Raw genomic sequence first — 15,542 nt, forward strand, 5'->3', positions numbered from 1 at the left:
CCATGCAGGCCTATTTCTCTATATTTTCTCTGTGGGATGGATATGTTATTCCACATTTAGTACACGCGTCATTTTCTTTCTAGTCCCTCACTTTGCCCACTCGGGCACCATCCAATGAACATTATATAACCAAATTATAGTCCTCATTTCTGTGATGACTGTGTCATCATCATGTCCTTAAAGAAGAAGAGGTGGATTTATACCCCACTTTTCACTCAGAGATGCTTACGATCTCCTTCCCTTCCTCTCCCCACAACAGACACCCTGTGAGGTAGGTGGGGCTAAAAGAGCGCTGAGAGAACTGCTCTTGAAAGAACAGCTCTGAGAGAACTGTGACTGATCCAAGGTCACCCAGCTGGCTGCACATGGAAGAGTGGGGAATCAAGCGCACCACTCTTAACCACTACACAAAACTAGTGCACTGTCCTCCACTTTCTTTCCAGGCTGATTTGACAGTAGGGACCAATTCACAGTAGGCATCAATGGGTCACTGTTATCAAACATGGTTTCCAAGAGTGAAATCTCCAATTAGGAAATAGCCTTCTGAATCTCAGTCATAACTCCTCACCACCTTTGTCTTTACCTTTGCCCTATCTTTCTCATTTGGACTTCTGAATATACATGATGTCATTCCTGCATTCTGTACAGAACCAGGCATGCTGCTGGTACAAAATGAAGGTTCAGAACTACTGAGAATAGGAGTAAGGTGCTCAGCAGTATATCCGAATGATGTGATATTTTGGCAGGGCAGGATCATAAACTGAGAAAAATGTATACAACATAAAGTCAACTTCTTTCCCTCAAACCCCAAATTAACTGCTCACCTTGTCATTCACACTAGTGTTTTTAAAAGTGACAGGAAATGACAGACTTCATCAGGCAGCCTTAAATGATTTTTTCTAGCTGCAGTAAATTTCCTTCCACGCACACTGCTTGAAACAGAGCTTCTGCATGGAACAGAAGATTTTATTCACTTACCGTGAAGCTTCCTTCTCAGTGGTCCGGTAGTGGGGCAGTCCTTCTCCTTACTCCTGGGATTAGCTCCTCCCCTTCCACAAGCAGAGCCGGCCAAACTTGATCCTGGAGGGGAGGGGCTTGTCCTCTGGCTCCCCAGTCGGTCACCAAGCCACATGACTCCCCACGATCTGTTGGAAAACACTGCCACCAAACCAACAACTCCTCCCAAAAACGGGAACAAGTGATATACCACAGACCGTCTAACAGTAAACATAAAACTGTATTTGAACAGAATATGAACCAGAACATACAGACTTTCAGCATTACTCACCACTAGAAATTGTTTCCAACACAACAAGGGTGCACTCAAAAAACTGCCCGTCAAGGCAAAAAACAGTCCCTGATAAGACCTGGAAGCTGCTCCCTCAACCAGGGCAGGCAGGACTGCCCCACTCCTGGACCACCGAGAAGGAAGCTTCACGGTAAGTGAATAAAATGTTCCGTTCTCCGGTGGTCCTGGGAGTGGGGCAGTCCTTAACTCCTTACTCCTGGGACATAAAAGAGCAGTACTCCCCAGGGTGGATCCAACGACTTCGGGGCCTCACAGGGCACGTTGAAGTACCCTTCTGCCAAGCACCGCCTCAGCGGAAGTCAGCTTACCTATCTGAAAATGCCTAGTAAAGGAATGAGTAGTCTTCCAGGTATCCACCCTACAAATTAAGTCCAAGGACGGAAACCTCTAAACACTGCCGATGTGGTTACCCCCCGCAAAGAGTGTTCAGTAATCCCCCTGGGGGGTTCAAAACCCTGCGCCTTGTAGACCTCAACAATACATCCCCTGATCCACCTACTCAGTGTAAAGGTAGAAAAAGACTTCACCCATGATTGATTTCCAAAAGGACACAAACAGAGACTCTGTTGTCCTCCACCCCTTAGTCCTATCCACATAGTAACTCAGGGCCCTACGCACGTCCAGTTTATGCCCAACCTTTTCCACGTCATGTTTGAGGTCTGGGCAATAAGAGGGAAGCACAATGTCCTCTGACCTGTGAGAAGATGAAATAACCTTAAGAATGAAAGCTGGGTCTGACTAAAGGACCACCTTATCTGTAGGAAAAAAACACAGCTGTGTACCAAAATGCCTTCAATACAGATACCCAACGCGCCAAGGTAATCCTCATCAGAAAAACTGTATTAATGGCCAGTTCTTTTACCAGGCAGGATGCCACAGGCTCAAAGGGTTCACTACAGAAACCCTCAAGACTGTATTTAGATCCCATGTGGAAAAACCTATGAATTTGCGTTGAGTTAATAAGCAAAGTTCCTCTCAGGAAGCATTTGATACATGGATGCTGAACCAATGAGGTACCTTTCTTGACCCCCTAACATCAAAAAAGGCCGCCACCTGTCTCTTTAGAGTACTTGTGCTCAGCCCCTATGCTAACCCTTGCTGAAGGAATGGCAGAATATCCCCCACCATAGCCAAAAGAGGGTTTACTTCGCGCTCCTTGCACCAAGACTGAAACAGCTGCCAAGTTCTACTATACACAGAATTTGTGGACTTTTTCCTAGAGGCTAGCAGAGTGGCAACCACCCCCTCCTCATAGCCCATGTCCTTTAGCTGTCGCCTTTCAATCTCCAGGCTGCTAACTCCAGCATGTCCGGACTCGGGAGCACCGACGTCCCCTGCGTTAGTAGATTGGCCCATGATGGCAACCGCCATGGGTCCCTTACTGAAACTTCAGGAGATCTTGAAACCATGCCCTCCTCAACCAGAAGGGCATGGCTAGGATCAGATCTGCCTTCTGTTCCACCATCACCTGTATCCCCCTTGGAATTAACGGAAACAGTAGGAATGCATACAGAAGACCCCTTGGCTCAGAGCATCCATACCAATAGCTTCTGGACTTCTTGACTTTGAAACGAAACATCCCAGTTGTCTGATTTGATCCGTCGCGAACAGGTCTACCTCTGATGTTCTGAACCTCTGGCATCTCTGGCGGGATACTGTCTTGAGCAGTGATCACTCTAACTGGTCCACCATCTGCCGACTCAACTAATCTACTAGAAAATTCTCCCAACCAGCCACATGACCAGCTTGAGAGATAGAAGATGGGCCTCTGCCCAGTCCATCACCTCTTCCTGGTCCAGTTTTTTGAAACGGGTGCCACCCTTTTTGTTGATAAAGGCTGTTGCTGTCATATTGACCGTCTGAAGGAGAACATGATGGCCAGCTAAATGTCTCTGAAACCGAACCAGGACCAGATTTATTGCTCTCAATTCCAGGAAATTGATGCTTCTGGTCGATTCTTCTGCTGACCAAGGCCCTTGTGTCATGTTGCCCAAGGAGAGTGCTCCCCTGCCAAACAGGCTGGCATCTGTGGTTACTGCTGTTCTCTTGGAGTCCCTCAGGTGCATACACACCAAAAATCTGGTTGGTTCCAGCCACCATCGTAGCTGTAGTTTCACCAACGTTGGCAACACTACTTTCATTACCCTCCTGTGCGCTATCTCCTCCTGGTACTAAGGAGAGAACTCTGAAGTGGTCGAGTGTGGAACCTGGCCCAAAGCACTACACCTTGACAGGAGACCAACATTCCCAATACGCAGGCCAGAGACATCAGCTCCATTGATGGAGCTAGTAGCTCCTGGAATAACAATTGCACAAATTTCTGCTGCCTCTCCTGAGACAGGAAGACTCTCTCCCTTGCCAAGTGAATTAACACACCCAGGTGATTTAAGGCCTGGGATGGTACTAGGACAGTGTTCTCCACAATGATCACTAAACCATGTGCCCTGAGCACCTGCATTGTAACGAAGGTGCCTTTAGCAGGATTGTCATCAAGATACGAAAACAGGGACACGCCCTCCATCCTCAAGAACTCTATCAGCATCACCAAATCTTTGGCAAAGACCCTTGACGATGACTTAAATCCAAACAGGAGGGCCCAGTACTAAAAATGTCACCCCCGACAAGCAAAACACAGGAACTCACGATGCCCATCCTGGATCGGGATGTGAAAATAGGCATCCACCAGAACGAATGAAACCATGCAAACTCTTCCCTCTGTAAGGTAGAGAGAATTGACCTCAGTGTCTCCATCTTGAACGTTCTGGTCTTTAGATATCTGTTCTACCACTTGAGATCTAGAACTCCGACATCCCCATTTTTTCTTGGGAATCATAAAGAAGATGGAGTATACCCCTTGCGACGTCTCCCCTTCTGGTACTCGTTCTATGGCCCCAATGCCGAGAAGATGGTGTAAGACCCTCTTTTTTATATCTATCTATCTATCTATCTATCTATCTATCTATCTATCTATCTATCTATCTATCTATCTATCCATCTATCCATCCATCCATCCATCCATCCATCCATCCATCCATCCATCCATCCATCCATCCATCCATCTATCTATCTATCTATCTATCTATCTATCTATCAGATGGTGTTTGTTCCTTGGGTGATTTTTTTCTTTTGGCAGTTCCAGAGGGTATGGCATGGAGGGTACCTTTTGACATGGAGGGTACCTCTCGGACTCCAGAAAGTAGTCATGAGTCACCGTCTCCAGCACCCACTTGTCTGTGACTGTCCGGTGCCACTGGTGAAAGAACCACTACAAAGGGCCCCCCACTTTTTTTAGCCATAGGGTCCCAGCATAGTCATGCTGTGGTTCCCTTCTTGTGAGCCTTTGGGTTCTGTCCTGCTTTTTCTGCAAAGGCTGGGTTCTCGAACCCTAGCTCTATGCTACCATCTGCCCGTAAACGCACTATTGTAAACTTGTCTGTCATCTTGCCTCAAGTCTTGAAAGGACTGAAAACACCTCTTAGTTCTCACTTCACGTTTTCCTTGAAACCAGGACTCTCTTCATGTCCTCGTCCTCAACAAGAAATCTGTTCAAGCCTGCACCAAACAGATTAACTCCCTTAAATGGCACTGCTGCCACCTGCGCTCTGGCCGATGGGTCTGCATCCCCAATTTCTGAACCACGTATTGCACCTAATTGTCACACAACAGGCCATCGCCCCAGCAGCAAGCTGGAGTGCATCCAGGGAGGCATCTGTTGCAAAGGCTGTAGTCAAGGCTACCTTCTTCAACTCGCCCTTCAGACTCTTAGGTATGCCCTGCCCACCGCCATAAGGTCTGAAGCCCAAATATATGCTGCTCTAGCAAATAAGGACCTCGTGGCAGCCGCTCGCAGGGAACTGGCTCAGGCTTCAAAATCCCTTCGTAGGGAGTGTGATTTTTTTAAAATCATGCTTGTCACAATTGCCTTTGGGAAGACATAGAAAAAGGCAGGCAGAGGTACCCCTGTTGCTTTAGAGTTTGGTTTGGGAATGGCTTTGTCAGACCCAACAGGGAAGTCCGCCGCCTCTGTGTCTTCCTCGGTCTTAGGAGTATGAGAGCGCTGCAGCACTCTCAACACCTTTGGCAACAACATATGGTATAACACCTGAGAGAAAAGTCTAGATTGGAAAGGAGGGACCCTCCTCCTTGGCTGAGACAAAGACATCGGCTTCAGAGTCCTCCTCAATGTTACTGAATAGAGGACTGATTTCCCTCCCCCCCCCCTCTTTAGAGGAGGTTTTCCTGTCCTTCTTTCTAGGGGGAGGACTGCTGTCTCCATGCCTCTTTTCCCCGTGGGTTGAGTGGAAGCTGTCCGTTGACATATCATACTCTTCTTTAGTCAGGAGAGAAGATTTAGTCTGAGCTTCCTCCCTGGGTAGTTCCAAACCCTAAACATCCTTTTTGGAAATTTGGGAAGCCTCTATACCATCTAGGGAGAAGGAACTCAAAGGGTCAGCCTTGTCTGCTATTTTCTTCGACTCTGAAAGTGAAAGTAGCCCACCATCACCCTGAGTCACTGAATGGCTGCCCTTCCTGCCATTTTTCCTTTCACTTCCAGCCCCATAGAGGGAGGAAATGAAACACAAACAACACATCCTTCCCAACCTGGTGGAAAACACAACCTTCTGCCCCATTCCTATCCCCAGGGCTCTGAAGGAAAAGGCATCATGCAGCCACCCAACTCTGCACACTCGCCAGCTACAGGGGATGGGCGGGGGGGGGGAGGTTGGGAGCCTCCACATGGAAGCGCAAACTAGGCCAGCCCACAGGATCCAGCCTGAATCACCTGGCTCCCCCCATGCCCCAAATCCCCCTATCGTGCTTCAGAAGCAGTATGACTTGACTGAAGCCACCAAGCCGCCCGGTCATCTATGCTGCAGGCGCGAAGACAAGACTCCAGCCCCATATGGGATCGTGCCGGCTCAAGCCGTGCCACCCGCGCACATTTCACCTCCGCTTCTCGCCAGGCCAGGCTCAGAGCTTCCAAAACTGAGCAGGGGAGCAGGAACCTTCAGTGGCAACAGGCAGCCCCATGCATCGATGGAGGCGAGTTCCCCGGCTACCGCGACTGACTGGGGGTCTCCCAATGCTGCAGGCAGCCACTCCCTACGGTTCCACCTGTGGGTCCAGGAGGGGTGGAGAGGCAGAAACACCTTTCCCCGCCTCCCTAACACCTCACTTCTTGCTTCTTTATTTCATTTTTTCTTCTGCCAGGATCTTCGTGCTCCTTAGAGCACAGCTAGACGTCCTGCTCCAAAGGCAGGGCCGGTAAGACTGGGAGCCAGAGGACAAGCCCCTCCCCTCCAGGATCAAGTTTGGCCAACCCTGCCTGCGGAAGGGGAGGAGCTAATCCCAGGAGTAAGGAGTTAAGGACTGCCCTACTCCCAGGACCACCGGAGAACTATATTCTGCATATGTGACCATGTGACTGTAGACTATAACTTAGATGCTATACCTTGCTTCTGCAACTCTGGCAGAGGTTCTGTTCTAGGTGCCTCCTGCGCATGTAAGACCAGCACTTTTCAATGTGCAGGAAGTGTCTAGCACAAGAAGAACATTATGCTGTGCACTGGAAGACCATTTCCACACTAAATAGAGCAGCACACGATGAAGAAAAGTATCCAAGCCTGTTTCATTTGCACAAGAGGACAGAACCCCCCATACCATTAATCTGCCCCCTTCTCTGTTTAAAAACTTGTAAACAGTAACTTGCCAGTGGTTGGGATCCCTACCAAGTGACCATTAAATAAAAGCTTTTGTAAACTAAAAAAAGAGTCTGTCCCTCGTTGCCTGTGTGCAAACGACTAATATAACCTGGCGCAGGCAATAAGTTCACAATAAGCAAAAGGTTGTTGCCACTGGGCCATGTTTAACAACCTTTCTGTTTGTTTGTAGACTGCAATCAGTTCATAGACATCTGAGGGACCTAGTATGTTTTGCAAACATATTTGCACATTTGTTCTATTTCAGTCAAACAATACCAGAATTTCTAGATCCTCAGGACAGCAAGATATCAGCCATTTTCTAGACACAAAGCAAAAACTGTGTTAGACACTGGATGGGATCAGTCATATATTTCCTGTCCCGTGGAAGTCTCTTTGCCAGAAATTTTCATCCATTTTTCACAATAACTTCCCTTCTGCTTTCTGAAGAACTGATTTTTTTTTAAAAGGTATAGTGCACTTTTTAAAAAACCAATACTGAACAAAAATAAAAATACCTGCCAGGAGAGGCATGAGGTCCAGCTGAATAAATGCTATTCCATATTTCCTCAAGTGTGCTTGTGCACCAGCTTCTTTAGGGGGTGTTTTACGAGATATCGGTCTCTTTTCTACAGCAGCAGAAATGCTTTTTCGTTTGCTTTTCTTTTCAAGTATCTGAACAAATACTGGAGGAAAAAGATTTTTTTTAAACCTTGCAAAGGTAACTAATATTGGTTAAACATGTTTAAGAAAGCAGTTGTTTGATCTTCTAGGCTTGCCAATATTCTGGCAAGCCTTTGGGACACAGGGACACCAACCCAGTCCAGCTAGAGGGGGTGCAACACTACCAGATTACCTTACACATGGGAATTAAAGGCAGTTACACACAGGTAAAGTCTATTCATTTGCTAACTCCTATGTCCAGTCAAAAGAACCTCTCTGCTTGTAGCAATATCCTTCTCCCCACATTTCAGTTGGGAAAGAAATGGGTGTTCCCCTCACTCTCTTTCAGATAAGCAAAAGAAAGGAACACAGATCCACAAAAGCACAACTATGGTTGCAGATACCCAAACAGAGCTTTTACTCTTCTTACAGGAGTGTAAGCCAAGTTCAGACATATCAAAGCAAAAACAAACATCTCATTACAGAAATCAATTTTTCTCATGATGAGACAGCTTTTAAAGAATGCTGCAATTATTTGCCTGGAATAATGGGATGCTGCCTCAGACAGAAGACTGGCCCAAACAAACTGGGATCACGGTAGCAAAGGGGACTAGTTTAAGAAACTTCCCATTTGCAAAGGTACCCCCAAAAGTAAACACTAATTAACTCTTCCAAACATAATTCTGTTGTTGCTGAGGGAGAAGAAAATTATTCAGGAGTGCAGCAATCCTACTCGCCCAAGATAGGGCAACTAGGACAATGGACCTTTATATTTATCCACTATCTTTGAAGACCATGAGATTAATAAACACCTCCAACATCTTCCTCTCCGCTTGACAAGTGGAAGAAGACTCACAAGCTACATTGGCTTGAATGTTTCTAAATTACCTACATAAATAATAAATTTTCATTAGTCCAACAGTATGCCATTTCTGTTTGTGTGGGTAAATTGCAATTCTTCACCCCTGACTGATAATAGGGCTGAGTGTAGAGACTGAGGGGAAAGCGAGATGTCCTTTTTGGGTTATCCCGGTGACTGAAGCCCCACAACAACAGCTATACAAATTATAAGAGCAAAAGGGGTTTCCGGTCTATGGCAGCACGCCGAGCAGACTCACCTCCCAGACCTCCCGGGGGGTAAAAGCTGTGCACCAGCAGAAAGGAGGGGGGCGAGGAATCACTACCTCCCATGGAGCCTGGCTGAAAGGCTCGAAGCCAGGGGACTTTTGAGAGGTCGCCTCTTCGCCAGCGCAATGCTGGGGAATCGAGGCGCTTCTCCGTCCCGATGGTCCTCCTGCTGAGTGTCCGAATGGAAGAAGCGACGCTGACTGGGGCAAGCGCTGGAGATCGAGCGGTTAAAACGGAGGCTAAACGAGGTCGTATGACCAAAGATGAACTGTGAGTCGGATTAAAGCGTATTTGCAATTAAAAAAAAACCCTACCCCATGGACTAGAAAGTAAAGCGAGCGGGGGAGGGACCCCTCCCATGCGCATAAACTTAAAAGCAAGACCGGGGGGGGGGAGCGGAAACAAAAGCGATGAAACCTGTTGGGAAAGACTTACCAAGGCGTGTATGAGCGTTTGAGCGCATATTCAGAGATTTTGCTAATTTTTGCGAAAGTAAACAACTCATAAAGATGGTGGGGAAGAGGACGGAGAAGGAGAAACTTTTAAAAGCGAAAGTAGCTGAGAGTCCACGACCGGAAGGAACCACCGAGTTGGCCGAAACGTTGGCAGAGTCCCTGCACCCCTTGCTGGACCAGATGACTAATCTCAAGGAACAGCTGTCAACAATGAACCAATGTATCACTACTCGGCAGACACAATTGAACGAGACTCTTAAAATTACGGAACAAACAGCTGAGAAAGTGAAAGAAGTTGACGCCACTGCTCAAAAGGTGAAGAAAAAGGTACAAAAATTGGAAAAGAAGCAAATTTCAACAGAAGAACAGCTTTTACAACTACAAATGGAGAAGGCAAACCTGGTCCTTCGTTTCCAAGGTGTCCCAGAGACTAAGGGTCAGAATCTGAAGCAAATGATGAGCGAAGCATTGGCCCCAGTGACAGATTTGAAGGTGGACTATCTCATGAGAGAAACTGATGTGGCCTACAGGTCCTATTCCGTATACATAAAGAAGAATAATCTGCCTGGGGAAATAGTAATGAGATTCTCGAAGAGGCACGTGAGGGATTGTATCCTGAGAGCGACGGCGGGGACATCCTTGAAAATCGGGACAGTACCATCAGGATTCTAAAAGATATCCCATTTGAAATAAGACAAAGGAGAAAGAAATATAAAGATTTAATTCTTTTTCTTCAAACAAATGCAATTAGCTACCGGTGGTTATATCCAGAGGGCGTAACCTTCAAACTTCAGGACAAAAAAGAAAAGATTGACTCTGTTTCCAAAGCACGGGACTTTCTGAGAATCCAGTTGGGTGAGCCAGAGGAGGTGGATTAAGAGGAAAAGGACAGTAAGTCCAGTGGTGAGCTGGACTCGGGGTCTTCTGGAGAGGACTCTCTGTCTGAGAAAGGGGCAGCGGCTCCTGAAAGTCCTTATAAACTGCGGAAAAGAGAGGATAAGAAAAAATGAAGGCTGAAGGACTTTGAATTGTGCCTTTGAAAATACTGTTGTTAATATTGAGATGATTAGGGGTCTTTTTCCAACAGCTAAATTTAAGATTTAAAAGTTATATTAGCATATCTGAGTAAGTTCATAAAATTGTTAGCGTTTAAAGGGATGGCACTGTGTACAAACTAATTCGATGATCTCCTCTCTTGGGTTTTTAGTTAGTAGTGGTTATCTTTTCTTTCTCCTTAAATGTAGTTCCCCTCCCCTATTTTCATTGTAGTTTGTAGTCCTTATATAAAATGCAATTAAAAAATCCCCTTCGGGGGGCCAAAAAAAAGTATAAGAGCAAAAGGGATGAATGAAGCATCACTACAATTTGTAAAAGATCTAACTAGAAAATAAGAACAGATTTTATTTTTCATTCCACCTTACTCAGAGCAGTGTAAACAATCCCCATATAGATATATATATTAAAATATCCTTGTATCTCTTTCAATTAAAATGTTTGAGTCTAACAACAGGTTCATCATGAATCAAAATACACACTTACAAAAATCAAAGGAAACCGAAACTATAAAGTACAGAGGAGGGTAATGGAGATGATTAGGGGGTTGGTGCACCTTGCCTATGAGGAAAGGCTGAAGAGTCTGAGTCTTTTCCGTTTAGAAAAAAGACGACTAAGGAGAGACATGACAGACGTTTATAAACACAGAGTGGAGAAAGTTGACAAAGAGAACTTTTTCTCCCTCTTCCGAAATACTAGAACTCGAGGGCATCCAATGAAGCTGAAGGGCAGTAGATGGACAAAAGAAAATACTTCTTCACACACCGAGTGATTAAAATGTGGAATTCGCTGCCAGAGGATGTCATGATGGCCACAGGAACAGACATCTTTAAAAGAGGATTAGAAGGATTCATAGAGGGTAGATCTATCATGGCTGCTAGCCATGGTGACTAAAGGGAACTTCCACGTTCAAAGGCAGTAAACCTCTGAAAGTGTCAGGAGGCAACATCAGGGAAAGACCTCAGCCTCTATGCCCTGTTGCTGGACCGCCACAAGAACTGGATGGCCACAGTGTGAGACAGGATACTGGAATAGATGGGCCACGGGTCTGATCCAGCAGGGCTCTTCTTAAATTCTTACAGCACTTTTCCCTGTCACACAACCCTGTGATATTTTATGTATAAGACATAGCAGGAAAGATCCTGCCACTGTGGTACATGCCCTGGTAACATCTGGATTAGATTACTGCAGTGTGCTCTACATGGGGCTGTCCTTGAAAACTGTCTGCAAGCTACAGGTGGTACAGAATGCTGCGGCCAGAATGTTGACTGGCGTGGGTCGCAGGGACCATAGCACTCCAGTCTTATTCCACCTACACTGGCTCCCAATTTGCTTCTGGGCCCAATTCAAGGGGCTGGTATTGACCTTTAAAGCCCTATATGGCTTTGGGTGTCCTTGCCACATGACACAAGACGGGTGACAACCTGAGGCAGGGCCTCCTTAGTTGTAGCACCAAAACGTTGGAGCACCCTCAGTAGAGAGATTTGTCTGTCTCCCTCTGTCATTGTCCTCCACCAGCAAGTGAAGACTCCCAGTAAACTCTTATTGGCCCTTCTTCCTGGTTGTTGTTGGGGTTTTTTAGTTGTACTGTCAAATATTTTATATGCGTATGTACATAAAAGGCTGTTTTAATGTTTTAGATGTTTAATGATCTGAGGTTCTCCACCGTATTTGGGTGGAAAGGCAGCATATAAATGTTTTAAATAAATAAATATCTGCAATTACACTATTAAACTATCCATTTTTTATCTGTTACAGAAATCAGAATCCTCTCTGCTTTTATTTCTCTTTTTAAATGTTTCTAGCATTTACTATTGGGCACCATCTGATGAAATATCAGAAATGAAAGGGAGGCTAGCCAGGAGTTCACATTCCAAGACAGTGAGGCTTTGGTGCACCATCCATTGCCTCTTCTTTCCTTTGTGGTTTGTTGTACATGTCTGTAGAAGCTGCCAAGGCTTCCAGGGCTTGAAGCAAGAACTTGAGGGCCAGAGGCTGGGGCCTCATCTAATGAATTACCATGGACTCTCTCTCTCTCTCTCTCTCTCTGTGTAGAGGGTAGAAACCTCTTCAGATGTTGAAAGGGTATGCTGCAAACGCCACTGGCAAGCAGTAGGAAGCTTTTGGATTGGCTAGGCCTTGGCCTTCTGACTCTGCATGGTCAACAGAGCAGTACTACCACCTGCAGTAGAATCATAGAGTTGGAAGGCACCTCCAGGGTCATCTAGTCCAACCCTCTGCACAATGCAGGAAATTCGCAACTACCTCCCCCCCATACACCCCCTGTGACCCCTGCTTTATGCCCACCAGATGGCAAAAAAAAACTTGAGGATCCTTGGCCAAACTGGCCTGGAGAAAATTGCTTCCTGACCCCCAAAGTGGCAATCGGCATTTCCCTGGGCATATAAGTACTTCAGTCTCCAGTTACCAACTCAAAACATCAACTTTAGGAACCCTGAGCAGGAATAATTAGTGTTACCCAAGCAACCAGTATTAATCAGAACCAATATGTTAAACAAAGTCAAAAGCCACACTGCATATCTTCAAACCACTGCAAGCATTTGAATAAGCCCTCTCCACCACACCTCTACTTAGAGGCCATGATGGCCAAAACTTATGTTTAGCCTGGTTCTTGGCATTTTGGAATGAGCAACACTTCTTTCTGTAGAAAGTAGGATTTCTTGCCTCCTTTCAGTATTGCTTTGGAGCTGCGGTGGCTCAAGTGGTTAAGACGCTGAACTGCAGGCTATGGAAGGTCAGTAGTTCAGGAGTTCAAGACCCGGGTGCCGCAAGACGGGGTGAGCTCCTGTCTCTAGTTCCAGCTCCTGCCAACCTAGCAGTTCGAAAGCAAGAAATTGCAAGTAGATAAATAGGGACCACTTTGGTGGGAAGGTAACAGCGTTCCGTGCGCCTTGGTGTTTAGTCATGCCGGCCACATGACCACGGAAACGTCTTCGGACAGCGCTGGCTCTTCGGCTTTGAAACGGAGATGAGCACCGCAACCCTAGAGTCGGATTCGACTGGCTTTCGAGCAAGGGAACCTTTACCTTTTACCTTCAGTATTGCTTTACTGCAAAGGTGATGATCAATGTTCTGGAGACAGTCTGTCAGAAACCTTGACACAAAATGCCACGGAGCTCATTCCATATATCAAAAGTGCTTTGTTGTTTATATTAGGAGGTAAGAAGTACATGTTTCCCCTAAACGAAAGAAAAAGTTAATCTGTTCCAGCTAGCTTAGCTCACAAATCACAGAAAGTATCACTAATTAATTTATTTGGGAGGTAAAAAGAAAGGAAAACAAGGAAAAATAATTACAGCACATTAAGCAGCTCAAAGAGGAAGGAATCCAACCACGACTCAACAGGCTTAAATTATAATAACCAAGCAAACTCCCCATAAGGTATGTAAATGCTCATCAGGAGTATACAGAAGAAAAGGCTCCAACTGCCTCAGCTGTAAAGGAAAAAGCAGTTTGAAGATTAAGCTGCAGTGTGCAGAACTGATCCCATAAGTCACGGGTCCCCAGAGTCATGGGAAAGAGGCACTGAAGCAGAGCTGAAAGACAAGCATGGCAGGTATGGCAAAGGGTGAAGCCGGACTGTTCTTTTATGAGAAGCAGAGATGCCAGCTCTTAATCAGCATGCATGACAGCAAGCTCCTGAGAGACCCCCGGTGCTCCCCCTCCCTTGCTTCCGATGCAGTAAAGGTCTCAGCTCCCCAACAGGGAGTGCTCTACTCCAGCAGGCTTCAGCAGTAACTTCTGAGACAGAAACCACATGGAGGAAACGTGTCCCTGGAGAACAGAAATCACAGCAAAAGCACACAGGAACGATTACACGGAATTTAGTGTGTGATAAGAACAAGGCAAGGTCTCCAGATTAAACTGGGGTTCACATCCATGTCACTGTTGCTTACAGATGCCTATGAATATGTATATGATTAAAATGTAGCTAAAGAATAACCATGGCAAATAGAAGGGGAAGTCATGGAAGTAGTGACAGACTTCACGTTCCTGGGATCCCAGATCACCGCAGACTGTGACTGCAGCCATGAAATTAAAAGACGCCTGCTCCCTAGGAGGAAAGCGATGGCGAACCTAAACAGCATGATAAAAAGTAGAGACATCACCCTGCCAACAAAAGTCCGCATGGACAAAGCAATGGTATTCCCAGTCATCGTGTATGGCTGCGAGAGTTGGACTATAAGGAAGGCTGCGCGCCGAAGAATAGATTCTTTTGAACTATGGTGCTGGAGAAGACTCTTGAGAGTCCCTTGGACTGCAAGAAGATCAAATCAGTCAATCCTAAAAGAAATCAACCCTGACTGTTCCCTGGAAGGCCAGATAATGAAACTGAAGCTCAAATACTTTGGCCACCCAATGAGAAGGGAGCACTCACTGGAGAAGACCCTGATGCTGGGAAAGATTGAAGGTCAAAGAAGACGGGGACGGCAAAGGATGAGATGGTTAGACAGTGACATAGATGCAACGAACATGAAACTGAGCAAATTTCCGAAGACGGCGGAAGACAGGAAGGCCTGGCGGGATCTGGTCCATGGGGTCGCGAAGAGTCGGACTCGACTGTGCGACTGAACAACAACAACAAAAGAATAAAATACATACACATGCGGGTTAGAAACTTTAAAAATCAAAGGTAGAAGTAACTTCTGAAACTTTTAAAGGGGCCATGGCTCAGTAGAAGCCCATCTTCTTGGCATGCAGAAGGTCTCAGGTTCAATCCCTGGCACCTCCCGCTAAAGAACCAGGCAGTAGGAGATGTGAAAGACTGCTATTTGTGACCATGGAGAGCTGCTGCCAGTCTGAGTAGACAATATTGACCTTGATGGACCAAGGAAGGGTCTGATTCACTATAAGGCAAGTTCAAGTATTCATGTGTTCATGTAGGGATTCTATGCTCAGGCGTATGGCTTCCCCAGCTTTATTAATTTCACACATTTTTATGCCTCTACGCAATTAGCGACTCCTGACTGCCCTGCAGGTCCATCATTTCTTTCCTACTCTGTTGCCTTAAAAAAAAAAAACAACACCCTAATCCAAAGGACTCATACATCTTACATGACCAATCAAAATACAGCAATCCAATTAAGACATGTAAATTAAGCATGATATACGCATCATTTACGCAAAACTTGTATATTGGGGGGGGTTAGTTACAGATAACCAAATCTCACTGAAAAGTGCCAGAAATGGGGGTTGGGGGATTCTGTATTGTAA

The 15,542-nt window shown here is 45.9% G+C and overlaps 1 protein-coding gene across 1 annotated transcript in view; it reads right to left on the bottom strand.

Moving 5' to 3' along the window:
• KIAA1257 (KIAA1257 ortholog) overlaps positions 1 to 15,542 on the bottom strand; it is a 63,600-nt gene that overhangs the window by 28,065 nt on the left and 19,993 nt on the right. Inside the window, exon 5 of the mRNA XM_015407430.1 lies at positions 7,527 to 7,694. Coding sequence (XP_015262916.1) covers positions 7,527 to 7,694 — 168 coding nt within the window. The remainder of the gene's footprint in view (positions 1 to 7,526; positions 7,695 to 15,542) is intronic.

The sequence above is a fragment of the Gekko japonicus genome, unplaced genomic scaffold, assembly GCF_001447785.1.
Source record: "Gekko japonicus isolate JY-2015 unplaced genomic scaffold, Gekko_japonicus_V1.1 scaffold408, whole genome shotgun sequence".
Taxonomy (NCBI): Eukaryota; Metazoa; Chordata; class Lepidosauria; order Squamata; family Gekkonidae; genus Gekko; species Gekko japonicus.